Here is a 22,468-nt window from a genome sequence, read left to right as displayed (position 1 = left end):
GAATGTGTCAAAGAGAAAAAAAAACAGCAAAAGGTCACCAACAGTTAGCAAGAAATTCCCGCACCCGGAGGCGTCCTTCAGCTGGTCTCTTTACAAATATATACTAGTTCAGTGATAATGAACGCCAAACTAATTTCAAAATTGTACACAAGAAACTAAAATTAAAATAATACAAGACTAACAAAGGCCAGAGGCTCCTGACTTGGGACAGGCGCAAAAAATGCGGCGGGGTTAAACATGTTTATGATATCTAAACTCTCCCCTTATACCTCTAGCCAATGTAGAAAAGTAAATGCATAACAACACGCACATTAAAATTCAGTTCAAGAGAAGTCCGAGTCTGATGTCAGAAGATGTAACCAAAGAAAATAAACAAAATGACAATAATACATAAATAACAACAGACTACTAGCAGTTAACTGACATGCCAGCTCCAGACTTTAATTAAACTGATTGAAAGATTATGATTTCATCATATGAATATCAGGCACAATCCTTCCCGTTAGGGGTTTAGTATCATACCGTCATAACATAAATGAGATGAACATAACCCGTGTCATGCCAACAACTGATTTTTTAATAAATGTGTTTAGTTCCGATGCAAAGACCCTATAAGTGAATCAATATTAACGCCAAAATATGCAATCTTTTATGACCTGACAACAGTATCGTAACTATATCCCTTCTTATTAAGTCTATTTGTTAGTTTCTGAGGTGAATACTGACATTTTTCTGCTTTATAAAGAATATTACCATAAAAAATTAGATGTGAAATACCTGAACGTATAAGAAGTCTGCATGTTGAGCTATATTTACGAATAATGTCCTTATACCGATGATAACATTTAGTAAATGTTTGACTAGTTTGTGATATCGAAAACCCTGGTGTAAAAAAAATTCAGTAATACATAAATTTCTCTCGTTAAAATCTAAAACATTGTTACATACACCAGCGAATCGTACACGTTGAGATATATAAACATCGTAAGATGATGGCAAGGAAACGTCACCATCTAAAAATGGATAATTAACGATAGGAAATGAAAAATCATTTCTTTTCTCATAAATTTTAGTATTAAGCTTTCCGTTAGTGATATAAAAATCAAGATCGATGAAAGGGCGGTGTTCATTGTAAGTATTAGCTTTTTTCATGCTCTGAAGAAATCAAAACAAACGAACTATCTTTCAATGAATTCTCAATTTTATTGTTATTTTCAGTTGATTTTTTGTATGTGTACACAAGAAAAACATTGAAATATGTCATCAGATGGAAAATATTATTGTAAAGAAGCGAGCACCACCTTTTGTTTAATTTAATTTTTAATTTTACTTAAATTGACCGACGAACAGAACATTCCAAAAGACAAATTAGGAAACACTTCTTATTGCTTTGTGTCGAAAGGAATTTGTAAGAAATTTACAAATATTACTGTTTTTTTGTCTTGTATAATGTTTTCGTATATGACCCTGCATACTTCGTGGTCATCTTGTTGCGCAGGGTCTGAATGCAGTCTTCTTCGACACGTTTTCCTAACAAATTCCGCCTTTTTATCATTTCATATCATACTAGAAGTGATAGAGCATTTGTACACTAGTTTACTTTAGGACTAAATTTCAGAAAGAAATGTTGCTTTACCTTCGCAATCAAAAAAATTACCAAAAGGGCCACTGAATATATTAGATTACTTAAATGTCACAATTGGTCATTTTCGTGGTGAATAAGTTTTTAGTCTTTTTCACAGGATATTGCCTACAGCATTTAGCTTCCTTTAATCAATTTGACTATCAAAAAAAGATGTGGTATCATTGTCAATAAGACAACTGTCCACAAGACACTTAAATGACACAGACATTAACAAGTTATATTTAGATTGTTTCAATCAATTTGATTAGCTAAAAACTACAAATGTTGTCAGACATAACGCCATAACTAATTGTATGGATAATGTGAAATCATACTCTCTTGCCAGAATCAAATGATATATTAACAATATGACCGGAATTGCGCTTTACAATCTGATATCTAGCTGCTCCGATGCCATTAGTCAATCCCTATTCAAAATAGCACAGCTAATAATAAATTAACATATATTCACCTCATAACTAACAGTCTCATAAATATTGTCAAATACTTTTTTCATTTGTTTTTTTAAATGTAGTTTGAATATAATATATATATATATATTTATATGGCAATCGCCAATGGCAGTCAGCAGGGTTAAAGGACATCAGTTGTTCGACCTGTTAGTCAAATGCGTTTTGTTCAAATATACTTTTTAACTTTTTTGGTCTTTTGGAAAATGTTGTTTGTGCTGTATTTAGACCCTTCTACAACGAAATTTGTTTTACATGCACACGTATAAACATTGCAGTTTATATCCAACGCATTCATAGGTTTGAACGTAGTTTTCAATTTAGACTTGTTTATATTTTTTCGTTTGGGCTTGTGTCATATTTTCCCTCCGGTTTATATGATCCGTTCATCATATATTGACTCTTAAAATTCAAGAGTCTATCTAAAACTGAGGGTAAATTATATATGGCCTTCATAATACCGTTACGATTCCTAACATTACTGATGAGACATTTATTGTCGAAATCCGGATCTGGTGTACTAAAAAAAATATCGACATCTTATGTGTGTGGCATAACATCATGGCCACAAGTTATTTGTTTTCTGTTTAGTATTAAATTTATATTAAGATCCATTTTGTTACATCTTGTGATCAATCTTATTTGGCAATCGCCAATGGCAGTCAGCAGGGTTAAAGGACATCAGTTGTTTGACCTGTTAGTCAAATGCGTTTTGTTTGAATATACTTTTTCACTTTTTTGGTCTTTTGGAAAATGTTGTTTGTGCTATATTTAGACCCTTCTACAACGACAGTTGTTTTACATGCACACGTATAACAATTGCGGTTTTTATCCAACGCAATCATAGGTTTGAACGTAGTTTTCAATTTATACCTGTTTATATTTTTTCGTTTGGGCTTGTATCATATTTTCCCTCCGGTTTATATGATCCGTTCTTTCTATATTTAATCTTAAAATTCAAGAGTCTATCTACAAATGAGGGTACATTATATATGGCCTTCGAACTACCGTTTCGATTCCTAACATCACTGAAGAGACATTTATTGTCGAAATCCAGATCTGGTGTACTAAAAAAAATATTTACACCTTATGTTTGTGGCATAACATCTTGGCCACAAGTTATTTGTTTTCTGTTTAGTATTAAATTTATATTAAGATCCATTTTGTTACATGTACATCTTGTGATCAATTTTATTTGGCAATCGCCAATGGCAGTCAGCAGGGTTAAACCTGCAGTTTGGCTGAGAAGCACTCGAAATCTAGAGATTGGTCGAATTACCAGACCCTTTGTTTACTACTGTTATCATTTAATTACTTTTCAGATGCTCCAGTTTTTACACGTTACATCCTGAAAATATATACTTATTTACACAACAGAATTGGTATTTACTTGATTTTATTTAGACTATAGATATCCCGCTAGCTGCTACTTGTGGAATATCGCTGACTGGACCGGCCTTCAGTACATCCGCTTTATACGTATTTGTGTTGATATCGTAGTTTAATGATAGTATTATATCAATTAATTAATAAACAGCATATACATGCATCGCAAAACTATCATTGTTATAAATTATTGTATTTACAGACAATCACTCTATTCGAAGCATGAATGGTGTATATGTTTTAAAATGCGACGATGTTATTTTTTTTTTATAAATCATCAATTGTTTTCATATTAATAAAATGTCAACTTTCAACTCTCAAATATACATAGCAAATATACATATTTGCATTATACATGTTATATAACAAGAACTTATAAAATGAAGTGCTCTGCACGTAGTTAGTAAATAATTTCGATCTTACAACTATAATAATATGAAGTGTTGTGTACACACATAAGAGATTGTGTGTGTAAATAAAAATCTATAGAAGAATATCACTCTTAAATTGGTCGTAGAAGTTTTTCTTCATTTCGAAAAGGGAGAGAAAATGATGATTTCAAATGATATAAAATTATAAATTAAAATAAAAGACATAAGACTAGCAAAATGTATTGGAAGGGATGACGAAATAACAAATCTACAAACTACTTCACAGAAAACTAGTGCCTGAAGAATATCAAGCCTGCCAAATGACCTGTAGTGATCGGAAGAGTTTGATTTTAAATTATACATTTGAAGATATTTGATATAATACAGCATTTAATATTTAAAATGAAATATTGCTACAGAAAGAAAAGTATTATACTATTAAGTTTTCATGCAATTCGGTGATATCTATATTCTATACATTGTTCCTTCTTACATGCAGTATTGCATTACGTAGTTGATTTGTTTCACAGTTATTCTTTATACGTTTTCACTTTTCTCCTCGATCCCTCTAGATACCGTATTACGTCACTAGCAACTTAGTACTGGTTTAGCTTAATACATATTTTGAGATAGAAATACTTCAAATTAATGTAATGCACATTGATTTATTGTAAGCAGAGATGAAATTAATATTGATTCAAAAATGTATGTGTTACTGTCTTTAACTAGCAATATAAACATCAATATAGAAATAGTATGTGTAAACATGAACCTAATAATATACACAAATAACATATATATAACATTTATTTGCGTGACGGTCGTTGCAATAAATGAAATAAATAATCCGATAATTATATGCATTCTACCACCTTTACATTTCAAGGAATATGGTTGGTTAAATGCTTCCTCCCGTGGAGACCGTGTATCTTCCATATTAGGTTATTATGCGGGACGTATTTCATAACACGGTTAGAAGAGGTGTTACATCCCCTTTATTATCACAGAACGGTGCTGAGAAAACATCTTAAAGGTTCCAAAACACATGAAATTTATTATAAAAGATTGAAATAAATTCATAAAACACATTTAAAGGTAATAAGTTGTTATTGTTGGCATTTGTTTTTGTATGACCAATGAAAGTAGCTTATTTAATCTTAATGCTAACGGTATTGAGGACATGCACACAGTGATAGGCCACTATAGTGTAAATACCACATGTTTAGATAGTTCTTACGATAAATATATAGTTACAGTATAGTGTGCTAGTAGTTATCAAAGGTACCAGGATTATAATTTAGTAAATCAGACGCGCGTTTCGTCTACATTAGACTCATCAGTGACGCTCATGTCAAAATATGTATTAAGCTAAACCAGTACTAAGTTGCTAGTGACGTAATACGGTATCTAGAGGGATCGAGGAGAAAAGTGAAAACGTATAAAGAATAACTGTGAAACAAATCAACTACGTAATGCAATACTGCATGTAAGAAGGAACAATGTATAGAATATAGATATCACCGAATTGCATGAAAACTTAATAGTATAATACTTTTCTTTCTGTAGCAATATTTCATTTTAAATATTAAATGCTGTATTATATCAAATATCTTCAAATGTATAATTCAAAATCAAACTCTTCCGATCACTACAGGTCATTTGGCAGGATTGATATTCTTCAGGCACTAGTTTTCTGTGAAGTAGTTTGTAGATTTGTTATTTCGTCATCCCTTCCAATACATTTTGCTAGTCTTATGTCTTTTATTTTAATTTATAATTTTATATCATTTGAAATCATCATTTTCTCTCCCTTTTCGAAATGAAGAAAAACTTCTACGACCAATTTAAGAGTGATATTCTTCTATAGATTTTTATTTACACACACAATCTCTTATGTGTGTACACAACACTTCATATTATTATAGTTGTAAGATCGAAATTATTTACTAACTACGTGCAGAGCACTTCATTTTATAAGTTCTTGTTATATAACATGTATAATGCAAATATGTATATTTGCTATGTATATTTGAGAGTTGAAAGTTGACATTTTATTAATATGAAAACAATTGATGATTTATAAAAAAAAATAACATCGTCGCATTTTAAAACATATACACCATTCATGCTTCGAATAGAGTGATTGTCTGTAAATACAATAATTTATAACAATGATAGTTTTGCGATGCATGTATATGCTGTTTATTAATTAATTTATATAATACTATCATTAAACTACGATATCAACACAAATACGTATAAAGCGGATGTACTGAAGGCCGGTCCAGTCAGCGATATTCCACAAGTAGCAGCTAGCGGGATATCTATAGTCTAAATAAAATCAAGTAAATACCAATTCTGTTGTGTAAATAAGTATATATTTTCAGGATGTAACGTGTAAAAACTGGAGCATCTGAAAAGTAATTAAATGATAACAGTAGTAAACAAAGGGTCTGGTAATTCGACCAATCTCTAGATTTCGAGTGCTTCTCAGCCAAACTGCAGGTTTAACCCTGCTGACTGCCATTGGCGATTGCCAAATAAAATTGATCACAAGATGTACATGTAACAAAATGGATCTTAATATAAATTTAATACTAAACAGAAAACAAATAACTTGTGGCCAAGATGTTATGCCACAAACATAAGGTGTAAATATTTTTTTTAGTACACCAGATCTGGATTTCGACAATAAATGTCTCTTCAGTGATGTTAGGAATCGAAACGGTAGTTCGAAGGCCATATATAATGTACCCTCATTTGTAGATAGACTCTTGAATTTTAAGATTAAATATAGAAAGAACGGATCATATAAACCGGAGGGAAAATATGATACAAGCCCAAACGAAAAAATATAAACAGGTATAAATTGAAAACTACGTTCAAACCTATGATTGCGTTGGATAAAAACCGCAATTGTTATACGTGTGCATGTAAAACAACTGTCGTTGTAGAAGGGTCTAAATATAGCACAAACAACATTTTCCAAAAGACCAAAAAAGTGAAAAAGTATATTCAAACAAAACGCATTTGACTAACAGGTCAAACAACTGATGTCCTTTAACCCTGCTGACTGCCATTGGCGATTGCCAAATAAGATTGATCACAAGATGTAACAAAATGGATCTTAATATAAATTTAATACTAAACAGAAAACAAATAACTTGTGGCCATGATGTTATGCCACACACATAAGATGTCGATATTTTTTTTAGTACACCAGATCCGGATTTCGACAATAAATGTCTCATCAGTAATGTTAGGAATCGTAACGGTATTATGAAGGCCATATATAATTTACCCTCAGTTTTAGATAGACTCTTGAATTTTAAGAGTCAATATATGATGAACGGATCATATAAACCGGAGGGAAAATATGACACAAGCCCAAACGAAAAAATATAAACAAGTCTAAATTGAAAACTACGTTCAAACCTATGAATGCGTTGGATATAAACTGCAATGTTTATACGTGTGCATGTAAAACAAATTTCGTTGTAGAAGGGTCTAAATACAGCACAAACAACATTTTCCAAAAGACCAAAAAAGTTAAAAAGTATATTTGAACAAAACGCATTTGACTAACAGGTCGAACAACTGATGTCCTTTAACCCTGCTGACTGCCATTGGCGATTGCCATATAAATATATATATATATATTATATTCAAACTACATTTAAAAAAACAAATGAAAAAAGTATTTGACAATATTTATGAGACTGTTAGTTATGGGGTTAATATATGTTAATTTATTATTAGCTGTGCTATTTTGAATAGGGATTGACTAATGGCATCGGAGCAGCTATATATCAGATTGTAAAGCGCAATTCCGGTCATATTGTTAATATATCATTTGATTCTGGCAAGAGAGTATGATTTCACATTATCCATACAATTAGTTATGGCGTTATGTCTGACAACATTTGTAGTTTTTAGCTAATCAAATTGATTGAAACAATCTAAATATAACTTGTTAATGTCTGTGTCATTTAAGTGTCTTGTGGACAGTTGTCTTATTGACAATGATACCACATCTTTTTTTGATAGTCAAATTGATTAAAGGAAGCTAAATGCTGTAGGCAATATCCTGTGAAAAAGACTAAAAACTTATTCACCACGAAAATGACCAATTGTGACATTTAAGTAATCTAATATATTCAGTGGCCCTTTTGGTAATTTTTTTGATTGCGAAGGTAAAGCAACATTTCTTTCTGAAATTTAGTCCTAAAGTAAACTAGTGTACAAATGCTCTATCACTTCTAGTATGATATGAAATGATAAAAAGGCGGAATTTGTTAGGAAAACGTGTCGAAGAAGACTGCATTCAGACCCTGCGCAACAAGATGACCACGAAGTATGCAGGGTCATATACGAAAACATTATACAAGACAAAAAAACAGTAATATTTGTAAATTTCTTACAAATTCCTTTCGACACAAAGCAATAAGAAGTGTTTCCTAATTTGTCTTTTGGAATGTTCTGTTCGTCGGTCAATTTAAGTAAAATTAAAAATTAAATTAAACAAAAGGTGGTGCTCGCTTCTTTACAATAATATTTTCCATCTGTTGACATATTTCAATGTTTTTCTTGTGTACACATACAAAAAATCAACTGAAAATAACAATAAAATTGAGAATTCATTGAAAGATAGTTCGTTTGTTTTGATTTCTTCAGAGCATAAAAAAAGCTAATACTTACAATGAACACCGCCCTTTCATCGATCTTGATTTTTATATCACTAACGGAAAGCTTAATACTAAAATTTATGAGAAAAGAAATGATTTTTCATTTCCTATCGTTAATTATCCATTTTTAGATGGTGACGTTCCCTTGCCATCATCTTACGATGTTTATATATCTCAACGTGTACGATTCGCTGGTGTATGTAACAATGTTTTAGATTTTAACGAGAGAAATTTATGTATTACTGAATTTTTTTTACACCAGGGTTTTCGATATCACAAACTAGTCAAACATTTACTAAATGTTATCATCGGTATAAGGACATTATTCGTAAATATAGCTCAACATGCAGACTTCTTATACGTTCAGGTATTTCACATCTAATTTTTTATGGTAATATTCTTTATAAAGCAGAAAAATGTCAGTATTCACCTCAGAAACTAACAAATAGACTTAATAAGAAGGGATATAGTTACGATACTGTTGTCAGGTCATAAAAGATTGCATATTTTGGCGTTAATATTGATTCACTTATAGGGTCTTTGCATCGGAACTAAACACATTTATTAAAAAATCAGTTGTTGGCATGACACGGGTTATGTTCATCTCATATATGTTATGACGGTATGATACTAAACCCCTAACGGGAAGGATTGTGCCTGATATTCATATGATGAAATTATAATCTTTCAATCAGTTTAATTAAAGTCTGGAGCTGGCATGTCAGTTAACTGCTAGTAGTCTGTTGTTATTTATGTATTATTGTCATTTTGTTTATTTTCTTTGGTTACATCTTTTGACATCAGACTCGGACTTCTCTTGAACTGAATTTTAATGTGCGTATTGTTATGCATTTACTTTTCTACATTGGCTAGAGGTATAAGGGGAGAGTTTAGATATCATAAACATGTTTAACCCCGCCGCATTTTTTGCGCCTGTCCCAAGTCAGGAGCCTCTGGCCTTTGTTAGTCTTGTATTATTTTAATTTTAGTTTCTTGTGTACAATTTTGAAATTAGTTTGGCGTTCATTATCACTGAACTAGTATATATTTGTAAAGAGACCAGCTGAAGGACGCCTCCGGGTGCGGGAATTTCTTGCTAACTGTTGGTGACCTTTTGCTGTTTTTTTTCTCTTTGACACATTCCCATTTCCATTCTCAGTTTTAAAGAAGGTCAAACGGTACGTTATATTTTGGGTAAACCCATATTAAGTTGTTCGACAGATTAAAGTTTAATCACGGAAAGCTACCAAAAATACCACAAGAATGTAAACTCATCATATTATTGAGAGGGTAAGTTTTCTATCTTTTTTATGTATACGTTACATTTTATCTGTGATGAGATTTAAAACCCTTAATTGAAGCAATTTCGGGGAAATTGGTCATTTCTCACTTTACCAAAATTCTTCTCTTCGTCTGGTTGGAATTCTTGTCCTTAAACAACATTATTCATTTAGCAATTATATGTTTTGAGACATTTGTCACACAGGAATTAAACTGTACACAAGATGCCATAATACTATTTATATATACATATGATGTCTAGCTTGTTTGTATTGTGTTGGTTACCAGTTACAATTATTACCCCCATGATCATTGGAAAAAAAGCTTAATACCAAAAAATACGCATCTCCAAGTAATGTTGATGTTTATGTTTGAAGTCAGAAATTCATAAGTGGTCGTTTTCATTACATCTTAGAGAATATAGGTACTGTAGATTAAACTTTTTAATATACTTTGTCATATCTCTGTCGAACCTGGACACAATTTTCCTGATATATTAGAATTTGACATAGTAAAATGTCTGTTCTTTTTAAGTTCTACTATTTCCCTGTGTTAATTTTTAACAAGGTATATATTTTTTTTTATTATGAATTTTTTTATGCAAACACACAACAAACAAAAGATATATAAGTAGGTAAAACGAAGTTTTTGTAGTAGGATACATGAAGCACCGTAAATATATATATATAAAGTAGACACAACCTGGTTTAAGTAATTTTCTGTTAAGGATGTATTTTTCCCAAAGAAAGATGGGGATGTAGAAAATAACCTAAATAAACTGCAGTTATAGTGCAAGGAAAATAATTAAGAGTAATCCTATTCCGAAATAGATGTCTAGCTTTAGTATGTTTCCAGTGGAGGACAAACAGCAGGATGGTTCTTCACAGCATTTGTCTACACACCCATTATTCTTCCATGAGCAAGCAGATGGATTTTTCTTATAACAACAATCAACCGGACAATTTGCCGAGGTTTCTCCACTGTCACACTTTAGATTAAAGCAAGTATCAGGTAAATCTCGAAGCTCCCGCTTTCGTCTGTTGTATGACCTCTGGCAATGATATTTAAAACATCGTGCATGCGCCCAACAAAAGCCAGGAATTTTATATAATCCTCTCAACCCCGCAACGCAAAATGCTCGTTTTTTTTATTTTGGCCATCGCAATCACCACATCTGAACTCGTTTTGAAATTTGGCAGCATTACCAGTGCCTTTGTCTACTCCACATTTATTACAGTAGCTAGTGCTGGAAGCGGATTGGTAGGTTTCACCGTCGCAGGAAGGAGTATAAGACGGATTGTTACTTTTACAATTATTGCAGCAGCTATACCAGTGAAGAGTAGATTTTCCACCCCAGTTGAAAACTTGGCATCTTCCCTCTGCTGCTTGATCACCAGCTGCACGTATCGATCGAATATTTAAGAGATCTGAAAATTGAAGTAATGAACAATTACAATTATTTACACACTATACTGAAATTCATAGCATTTGATAAACGATTTTCACAACTATTCATTAAAGGGGCATATTTGTCAAATTCGGATAACCGATTTAGCTAAAAATCATGATGTATTTACAAAATACTAAAATATTTATCCGAAGTACCCAAGTTATTATGAAACTATTAACAATGCATGGATTCGTTATAATCTCTCACAATCTTGTGCGCGTTTTTGAATGGATACTATATATTCAATAATCGAGAAAACTCTGACAAATTCTGTAGGTCATATAAATATAAATATAAAAACTCGGACAAGCATGTGACATATTATCGCACGAATTCAAAGATGAGTGACACGATTAGTAACAAATGCAATTTAGATACCAGGATTGAAATGTTTTATATGCGCCAGTCGCGCTTTTCGTCTACAAAAGACTCAACAGTCAAGCTAAAAAAAAAAGAAAGGTAAATGGCCAAAACATGCACGAAGTTGAAGTGCCTGAGGACCAAAAAGTTTGCAAAAAAAAAAAGCTGCAGTAATCTTTTCCTGACGTAGAAAAGCTTTAGTATTTAACCCCTATTCTCTGTAACAATGAACGATCATCGACCAAAGTTCGACACGGGTGGTTACCGATTTTGATGAAACTTACTGACATCAACCATTGACATAAATTAAGAAAAAAAGTCTATACATGTCACCCTGAATTATGTATGGTTACCATGGCAACAAGCTTTAAAATGTAGCAAAAAGCTGATTTTTGCTATTCTTGGCTTACAATCACTTATATACAGCATACTATGTTTGATGCAGTTTATATCATATCAAGTTCTTTTGATTACTTGTTGAATGACATTTTTACACTTTTTCTGATATTTAACTCAAATTGACGTTCTGAATCTAGGTGAGTAGTATGAATTTTAGAATATTCTAATGCAATAATGAACCAACTGTCTTCCTTATTTATGCAAACACGCATCTATTCCTTAAAAAAACTAAATAATAGCTTTTATTGAAAAAGATTGATATTTTTCATTTATGCAAAAACATTTATAGGGCTAATTAGATTTTTTTCATAAAACATGAATAAAAATGCTATAAATTGCCTAATATCTACAAAAGTTATTTCTCTCTAAAGAACCAAAGTTAAAAAATAGAAAAAGTCATTTGTTTATCTAGACAATAATGGAGACAAAAGTATGTACCATATTTTGCCTTTTTTAATCAATATCTTTTACACTGTATATCTAATTTTTAAATATATCTATATACTATATAGTCAAGCCTTTGTTCAATGTTCTTGGAAAATGTACTTGGAAACGTTTTAGAAATGCGAGGTTGTAAATTAAGAATCAATTGGGAAACAAATATACCATATCCATGCTCTACATAAATGGTGATACATATACATCGACTATTCATTATAGGAAGATTGATGTCATTTTGTTTAAATAACTCCTCTTATCTGATTAAAGGTTCTTTAATACACATGATACATGCAAATTTGTACACTTTGTAAATACAGGAGTTTCTCAAACCACGCCTCGTATGGGATGATACATAATATTTATAGAAAATTAATTTTGTTTACGTACTGGTTCCTAGAGAAATAAATTGGGAATGTTACCAGTAAATATAAGTATGCATATTGGTCATACGGTGGTAATCCTAAAGTCAAGGTAGGGATGGGAACGAATTTTAGTGTTAGTTTGAACACTTACAAGTTAAGGCATAAAAACATTGAAAATATGCCACACCGCCTTTTATTGTGACCTATGAAAAAAAGTAGTGCATATGAACTTTCAATTATTGATATATATTTTTTTAAACTTCATAGTAAAAGTGGTACAGTTTTAGCTGTAAAAGGAGTTCCTATTGGAAATTGCATTGATTCTTTAAATAATCAAGAATCCTCGATTTAACTTTTAACAAATCTGATGACAATCTGATAACACTTGGAGAAAAATATATCCTAAATTTTAATAGCACACGGAAAACTTTTCATATCTCATGACGAAAAGAAGGGCGTTTCTCGTTTTTTAGCTCATCTGGCCACAAAGGCCACTTGAGTTTTTCTCATCACTTGTCGTCCATCGTCCGTCATCCGTCGTCCGTCATCTGTCGTCCGTCTTCGTAAACTTTTACAAAAATCTTCTCCTCTAAAACTACTAGGCAAAATTTTACCAAACTTGGCCATAATCATCATTGGGGTATCTAGTTTAAAATGTTTAAATGTGTCCGGTGACCCGGCCAACAAACCAAGATGGCCGCCATGGCTAAACATAGAACATAGGGGTAAAATGTAGATTTTGGCTTATATCTCTGAAACCAAAGCATTTAAAGCAAATCTGACATAAGTCACATTGTTTATCAGGTCAAGATCTATCTGTCCTGAATTTTTCAAATGGAAAACCCGTTGTTGGGTTGCTTCCCCATAATGGTAATTGTTTGCCGTTTTTGGTTATTATCTTAAATATTAGTACAGATAGAGATAAACTGCAAACGGCAATAATGTTCAGCAAAGTAAGATCTACAAATAAGTCAACATGACCAAAATGTTCAGTTGACCCCTTAAGGAGAAATAGCCCTTTATAGTCGATTTTGAACAACTTTTTGTTCATTTTTGTTTACAAAAATCTTCTTCTCTGAAACTTCAAGGACTAATTAAACCAAACTTGTCCACAATCATCATTAAGTTATCTACTGTAAAAAATGTGTCCAATGACCCCGCTTGTGAACCAAGATGGCCGACATTGCTAAAAATAGTACATAGGGTAAAATGCAGTTTTTTGAAACCAAAGCATTTAGAGCAAATCTGCTGTGAACAAAATTTTTCATTAGGTCAAGATCAATCAACTCTTAAATTTTCAGACCAATCGGTCAACTTGTTGTTGGGTTGCTGCCCCTGAATTGGTAATTTTAAGAAAATTTTGCAGCTTTTGGTTCTTATCTTGATTTTTTTTTAGATTGAGATAAACTGTAAACAGCAATAATGTAAAGGAAAGTAAGAGCCACAAATAAGTCAGCATGATCAAAGTGGTCAATTGATCTCTTAAGGAGTTATTGCCCTTTATAGTCAATTTTTAACAATTTTCATAAATTTTTAAAATTTTGGAAATTTTTACAAAATATTTTCCATTGTCACTTCTGGGCCAAGTTCATTATAGGTAGAGATAACTGAAAGCAGCAAGATTGTTCAGTAAAGTAAGGTCTACAAACGCATCACCAACACCAAAACACAATTTTGTCATGCATCCTTCTATGTCCTTTGCTTAATATGCACATAGACCAAGGTGAGCGACACAGGCTCTTTAGAGCCACTAATTTTTTTAATTTTCCTTGCTAAGATGGCAAAATTTCATTTGTCACATAATGTTATCAGCTTTAAAATATTGTTTTAGTAGTTTAACAAAAGATCCAATGGATAGTACATACACATGTATTCCTTTGGAGAACTACTGAATAGAATGAAACCAAACAGGTATGTCCTTATGATATGATGACCAAGTGTTGTCACTTTCTAGCAAATTAATCATTCAATATGGCTTCTAGCGGGGAACTTAGTTTAACAAAGAACCTTATTTGAAATAATTACAAAATGGTCTTTTGAAGAATCACTGATTGCTATGAAACCAATGGGAAATATTTCGAAATGTCTTCGTTTAGAAATCCGGCAGATAGATTGAAACAAAAAATAATGTATAATTTTTTGTTGAGGTGCAGAACAAGTGTTGTTTCTTTGTACTGATTTGTCATACAACAAGATAACTGCCAGGAGATTGAGTAAGTTTAACATGATAGGACCTTAATGCATACAAATACTAAATTCTTGAGTACCACTGAATAGATTGAAACCAAACATTATATGAATGTGTCTAATGATGTGGTGACCAAGTGTTATAACTTTGTAGTCGATCCGGCATATAAGATGACTGGAAGCAGAGTACTTATATCATCAATTTTACATACACATGCGTGTTCTCGAGGAGCACGGAATGGAATGAAAAGAAAAATGGCACAACTGAACAAAATTCTTCTCCTTTTGATTATAGTACGAGGCCAATTTTAACTAAATTTGGACTCTATTATTATTAGGGTATCTGTTATGATTTGTATCTATTTTTACATGATTTCAAAAACCAAGTTAGAATTAGGCGAGCGACACATGCATTTGAGAACCTCTACTTTTTAGTGTTATATTTATAAGTAAACATGCGTTTACCTAACTAAAATGATCATGATAGTCTTGAAAATCTTTTAACGGTGATGACGAAGGTCCGAACAGTTCAAGAATTTTCTTCACTTTCTATACAATTATGCAAGTTGGGTCAAAGCATGATAACATTTTTCTGCGGGTAAACTTATTGCTATTCACAGGATTCGTTAAATTTCACTTCGCAAAACCTAACGTCAATATGGAAACACCAAATGTTTATACGATGTCAATATGCCACACACCTGCTTGTACCATTTCCACTGCTCTATCACGTTCATTTTGTATGCTTTTTAGATGTCACCTTCTATCACCTTTGTAAACCTGTGTTGCCCTGATATTGAGTCACCCTCATTAAATTCAAAATCCATGTTAAGACGACATAAATGTGGTTCCGCTCAAAATTCAAAAATACGCAAAAATGACGTTATTTTCCGGTAAAAATAAAAATAAAAGTGCAGGTAGAGTACATACAATCTAACTTTCTTTCATCTTGTAAAAGTATTAAACCATTTGACTTTTCTACACTTTATACAAGTATTCCACATCCATGAAATTGACTATGAGGGTCGATTGAAAACAAAACTTTACGACAAAAGAGATGATTTCAACTTTCCAATTGTGAACTTTCCATTTCTAAGTAGCAACATTCCAGCAGCACCTGCATACGGTGTATATATCTCCCAATTGATACGACATTCCTTCCCTGCATTTGCTATCATGGTTTTCTTGATAGAGGGTTGTTTCTCACAAGGAAGCTATTAAATCAAGAGTTGCAAATGGTGGATTGAAATCACGCCATCACGAGTTGGTTGACCGTTATGGAATAAACGTTTCACAAATGATATCGGATATGTTCCTTAAGTCGTAACTACAATCCCCTTCCCTTTCATAAATGTGACCTACCGAATTAGACTATTTACCGGATTTGTTATCTCATACAATGTAAGCAACACGACGTGTGCCACATGTGGAGCAGGATCTGCTTACCCTTCCGGAGCATCTGAAATCACCCCTAATTTTTGGTGGGGTTCGTGTTGTTTATTCTTTAGTTTTCTATGTTGTGTCAGGTGTACAATTGTTAGTCTGTTTGTCCATTTCATTTTTAGCCATGGCGTTGTCAGTGTTTTTTATTTATGAATTTGACTGTCCCTTTGGTATTTCGTCCCTTTTTAACATACAAACTTGTGACTGTTTTCCAACATACAGCTAGTCGCAATACATAATCATTTGGTAACAAAAATTATTATGTAAACAGTTAAGGTATCGTTTCTTTATTTGGCTAGTATTTAGTAAAGCTCCAACGTACTAAACACACAATTGACAATGTGAAGGATGAAAGTGTTAGTGCTTCCATTGAAAATTTCAAAGCAGCAAAACTTAAACGCATGGGTTTTGGAGACGTCGATCATTGTCTGTCTTTTGACGAAGCTGACAAAAGGAAACTAAATACTTTATTATATCTATAACCAAGTCAACCACTTCACCTATAGAATAAAAGATCAAATCGATATTCACTTGTTTTTTGTCGTAGAAGAATGGGAAATATGCCACAAAATCCAAAATATTTTTTTTCCCTAGGCTTAAATGCAAGTTTGTTGAACAAACTTTGCAAGAGCTGACGATAAACTATTGCTGCAGTGAACGACTTCCGCCGGAATAATGCCAGAAAATGCCTGTTCTGAATATTGCCCTGAATAGAATGCAAATATATTAAATGGATGTGGAACTATGACAAAGACCAAAAGATCAGCTTGATGAGGAGGACCCTACATGATATTATAACATTACTGTGGGCGAAAAAAAAAAACCGCTTGTCTGAAATTTAGACAAACTATTCGTGCTACCAGGGCTATCGTTCTTACAGAAGCAAGTAATGAACAAATAATGACTGTTACTGGATATAAATCAGTAGCAGCACTTTCCTTGAACCAGCGGCTTGATAATGATGATAAGATAGTCGGTAACAGACGTTACCAGAAAGCATTAACGTTAATTGTTGGTGAAGCATCATCAAATATTCGTGCTTTACCAAATTCAAGTTTTACAGTGCCTCGTAAAATAATGTCAATTATTCCTTTTTCTACATTTCTACTTCTACCGAACAGGAAGTAACCCAGGCACGAGTACACACCGTAGTTGCGTTACTTATAAAGTTGGAAAAAATACTCTCTATTCATCTGCTAAACAATAAAAAAAAAAACGCTTTTGTCATCCATTTAGTGTACCCTTGCCATGCACTACTGTTTAACAAAACATTTGAATGCAACCTGACAAGCAAACAGTGCACACTATTTCAACGAATAATTGCAAGGTGTAAATCTAAATGAACTGTGTACTGCTTGTCCTGAAACTTCCTTACATATAAATTCGTACTTCAATTTGTCCACAATTTGTAAACAACTGATCTGTTACTATAGTTTGTGAAACAGACTGACTTCATTTTTAGCAGTTAAACAGATCTGATTGTAATAGAACATAGTTTTATTTTAAAATTTGATTAAGTGCGCTCGGGGCCGTTTCATTTATTTAATTTCATCTTGTTTTATATATTTCATATTTACTTTTGTAAGTGTTTTCTGGATATTATAATCATTCTTTTGCATCTTTTATTAATTGCATTTTGTATGAAATATTATAGTTCTATACATAGTAAAAGAGTTAATTTAAAATATGAATCCTCACTCCGTATAATTTTGTAGATAAAGAATACCATATTTTTATTAACTAATGCTTTTCAGTTCGTCAAAGATTATGTACTGAATAGAATCAAACTATATACCTAAGCTTAAGGTCTTTGATATAGGTATTTCGCAAACTTTTTTATTCTAATGACGGTACTCGTTTTTTAATGATAAGCTCTTTACGTTTTTATTCTGAACTCTTAGTGTATAAAATGCTGAGTCAGCATAACATTCTTTACAGTTTCGAACAACTGGTTAGTTACGGTTTTTTAGCAATCGGAGTTCAGTGGTAAAGTTTGTTGATTTTTTGCGTATGCTAATTTTAAAAAACTTTTTTAATTTCACTTCGTTCAATTTCCGAGGTTTCATTTTATCAAGATTTCGCTGTTTTGTGTTTGAATAGGCACATATATGACACACCTAGTTTCATAAAACTCTCATAGAATATATATTTCTGTTCCATGATACGAAAATTAAAAAACAATTAAAATCGAGGAAAATAATTATTATTATGAATAAGGTGTGCATGATTTAATAAATTTTGCTTTTATAAGTTAAACGTTATTCTACGTATTCATATACCTATTGTTATATTCTAAAGCTTGTACGACAAACTGCCTGTGTTTTATATATTAACAAGTATTTATAAAACATATACTTGAGAAATTAAGTCTGGTTCTAGAATGAACATTATAAACTTCAATATTTTAAAACGATGTCAATAATGTTATTTTCGTCTCTCTGTATTATATATGAAATCAACGTTTTTCATATATGTCATACATATTAAAAGGTGAATGAAAATTAAAATCCTTAGGAAATACAAATTGTCTGAAAGATCCTTCTCTTGTTAAACATATTACTATTGTTTTAAAACAGTTTAAACAGGTGACACATGACTTCTGTTACATTTTATGGCATAGGTCATACGAGCTGAATACGTTACAGTTATCGGTTGATTAAAGATATTAAAGAACCTTTATGCAATTTAAGTTTGTATATCTGGTTGCTTTGAAAACAATTGTACTAACAAAACTAAAAATAAATAAATTTTGTATAAAAATAAAATCAAGGCGCAAAAAATGTATTTTCTTTGACACAATTTAATAGTTATATCGTGGAAATTCTTCTGAAGTTCTCTCAAAAATCACTATGATATTTACAGTAATTTGTATATGTTTCTGATTTGAGCATCATTTATATATTTGTCTTACGTTCTTTATCAAAATGCTCGTTATCGTAGGCATCACTAGTCCTGAATTAAACCAATATGTGAAATAAAATTTAAGTTGTATGATAATTTCCGTAAAAATACTGTTTACTTGTTGTTGTTGTTGTTGGATGACCAAATTAAACATATAATTTTGTTGCATTTGCATTTATTTGTATGATGAATTTGTACTTGCGGTACGAGTTTTGGTCATTGTTGGAGGATATACGGTGATTTGTTAAGATCTATTACAGCTAAATTCTTCTGCCTTTATTTTCTAGTTATTGTTCGTTTACATGACAATAATACGACCTATTCTTACTTTTTAATATTTCGACATTGATTTTACATTATCACTATCACTGAATTGTCTACAATCAAGATAACAAATACAATTTACTAACAAACTGAACTGACTGAACTGTTTATTGTTCCAACTTTTCAGATGAAGTTTAGAACAAAATGAAAGTATATATAATACATCATTAATTCATAAGTGACAATTTGCAATTCAACTACCTCCTAAACTCCATGCGCCCGTCTTGTAAGTGCGAGGTTTAGCTAGCTATTAAACCAGGTTTAATCAATCAATTTCTACATGATACATAATCTGTACCCAGTCAGTAATATGACAGTCGTTATATATATGTTAACTACTTTTTATTCCGTACATGATAGACTACGGTATGTTTACTCTTACCACTCTATAACTTAAAATGATACAAGCGCATTATAATACAAGAAGACAAGAATTTATAACAACAACTCACAATGACAGTCTGGAAAGAATAAAAGAAATTCATTAATAATTTTAAATGATCTTTAAATATCATTGAGCACATAAATGTGTAATAAAACTTCAATGCATTTATTGTTATTTTATTGTTTTTCCTGTTGAACGATTGATTGATTGTTTTTTTTGCACCACTTGCACCACTAGTGTGCTTCATAGTAGGAGTAAGTTGTTATTGGTAGAGATGAGAGAAGCGGGAATACATAGAGAGAACCTCCGACCTGAGGTAGGAAAACTGATATACCTAGTCAATTTGATAGGTTCGAATGATATGACCACTGCAACGTACTGATTTTTACTCACAACCTCATTGGTGTTAGGCTATTGATACAATTGTTCGTCTTCTTTGATCAATCCGACAGCAAGGGCTCCTTTTTATATGCAAAACATGAGTTATATTTCAAGACAGCGTTAACATTAATGTTCCTCATCAAATGTAATTGTTTTGAGTTTCAGAGTTCGAATTAAAATATTTTCTTTAGATTAAATTAGATATTTGTATATGTTAGATAAGCATATGAATTATAATATAAACAAGAACCAACTTGTATATATCTTGGTTGTTGGAAGGCCGAAATCATTATACAATACGGAAATTTTATCTTTTGTTGATTAAAAAATAAAGTTAAATGTGAGGGGCAAATAAAAACTTCAGGCTGTTTTGTTGAATGTTTAATAAACAAGAGGTATTTAAATTCTTTTTAACTTAATGAATATGTAATTCCTCAAACAGATTTAATTTCATCAAATAGAATAAAACCAACTTTTTTTTTCTTAGAAGAACGATATATAAACACAAACTTTAACATGATAAGAAAAATATATAAAAAATTAATTTGCTAACGTTAACATACCTGTACTGTTTTCAATTTTGTTTGAATCATCCTCAAATGATGTGTTTAATCTTTTGAACCCTTTTATAAAACCAGGTTTGAAAATCAACATACTAAGCAAAACAGTGCACACTAAATTCATCATCTTTGAGTAGAAATATCACAAGAAAGATGATCAACTGTCTTTAAATCTTAATATCCGTATGACCCTATTTTGCCAAGCGGCGTTTAAAATGGCTTAATATAGTTGTAATAATCATATATGTATGACTATAATGATTTACAACTTAAAAGCTACCTTTAAATAACAACTTTTTAGAAAGAGTTATTTCTTAGGCCTAAATTGTGTTTTAAACAAGACAAAGAGTTTAAATAACAGGTTTGTGACATCAATTAAACAAACCTTGAATCGTTCCTAACGTAATTTTGCGCCTTATTAAGCTAAAAGTTTTTAATCGATAATCAAAATTGATAATATATTTTGGAAAATACAAATCAAGTTGACGAACAAACAGTGAAGAAATTGCAAAAAATATAAGTCTTGCGAAACTGTGAGCATTTACATGTTGATGTATTTCTGATATAAATATTCCTTTGTGACATTTTATCTATCAAATGTGCTTGCTCAAAACTACATAATACGTGTTTGACCTAAATCTCTAAAAGCCAAAAAACAAACCAACAAAAATAAAATAAAATAATAAAACAATCAACTAAACAAAACAAAAATATAAAAACAAAAGTGAAAAGACATATTCAAATAACTCTTTCGGTCACAGTTCCATATGTGCTCCGAATCTCATTCTGCCTTTAAGTAATTTTGGTATCATTCAAAATCTAATGCATCTTTTGGAATTAAATCAACAGTGTACGTTTAAGCAATGTACGGAATAGATGTATAAAGCGTTTGTTTTTAGTTGAAAATTTGTCCTCGTACGGACCCCAAATCAGTCTTCGAATCAATTACTGACGTCGATCATTACTAAGGTTCAATTGGTAAGGTCAGATTTGTTTAATTATAAAGCAAACTTAAAAGAGAACTTGTTAGGAATTAAAAGAAAATAGCGGATAAAGCATACAAAGGTGCAAACATCCTATAAATAATTATCTACTGTTTGTATGTTTGTTTTTATTTAGTCAGTTGTTTGTTGACTTATCATCAAACATATACTAAACACCATCAGTTTTAATAATAAATACTGTAATTGTACTTTTTTCGTTGGTACTAATTTTCGCGAATTGATTGTGTATTTCAAAAGTTTGCGGGTATTTTTTTTTTTTGCGATTTTTTCTCGAAAAAAAAAAAAAATGTTTTACAGTTATATTTTATCCTCGTGTGTAGATCTGAACTCTATTTAAAGTATGAAGAAATAACAACAATGCCGAAAACGGTAAAAGACGAACAAACAATAAACTGTATATAAAGTAAAAGCGTAAAAAGCCGTCGGTTATACTGTATTAAAGTAAATGCGTAAA

The 22,468-nt window shown here is 31.5% G+C and overlaps 2 protein-coding genes across 2 annotated transcripts in view; both read right to left on the bottom strand.

Moving 5' to 3' along the window:
• The window catches only part of LOC134695782 (uncharacterized), a 179,998-nt gene that overhangs the window by 88,413 nt on the left and 69,117 nt on the right, over nt 1-22,468 (bottom strand). The gene's annotated exons all lie outside the window — the stretch shown is intronic.
• Nucleotides 10,934-21,208, bottom strand: LOC134696831 (uncharacterized). The gene is made up of 2 exons (XM_063558784.1): nt 21,014-21,208; nt 10,934-11,244 (listed from the first exon to the last, which is right to left on the bottom strand). Exons 1-2 carry the CDS (start codon nt 21,135-21,137, stop codon nt 10,934-10,936), a joined length of 435 nt encoding a protein of 144 aa, XP_063414854.1. The 5' UTR covers nt 21,138-21,208.

Source organism: Mytilus trossulus, chromosome 14 (genome assembly GCF_036588685.1).
Source record: "Mytilus trossulus isolate FHL-02 chromosome 14, PNRI_Mtr1.1.1.hap1, whole genome shotgun sequence".
NCBI lineage: Eukaryota > Metazoa > Mollusca > Bivalvia > Mytilida > Mytilidae > Mytilus > Mytilus trossulus.
The sequence above is the reverse complement of the archived record's forward strand: the minus strand, read 5'-3'. Positions and strand labels throughout refer to the sequence as shown.

Bases quoted from the DNA above. Each gene is read 5' to 3' on its own strand.
- LOC134696831 (XM_063558784.1), bottom strand. From the start codon at position 21,137: ATGATGAATTTAGTGTGCACTGTTTTGCTTAGTATGTTGATTTTCAAA. The intron at 11,245-21,013 runs GTATGTTAACGT...TTCAATTTTCAG, and splicing joins CAAAATTGAAAACAGTACAG to ATCTCTTAAATATTCGATCG.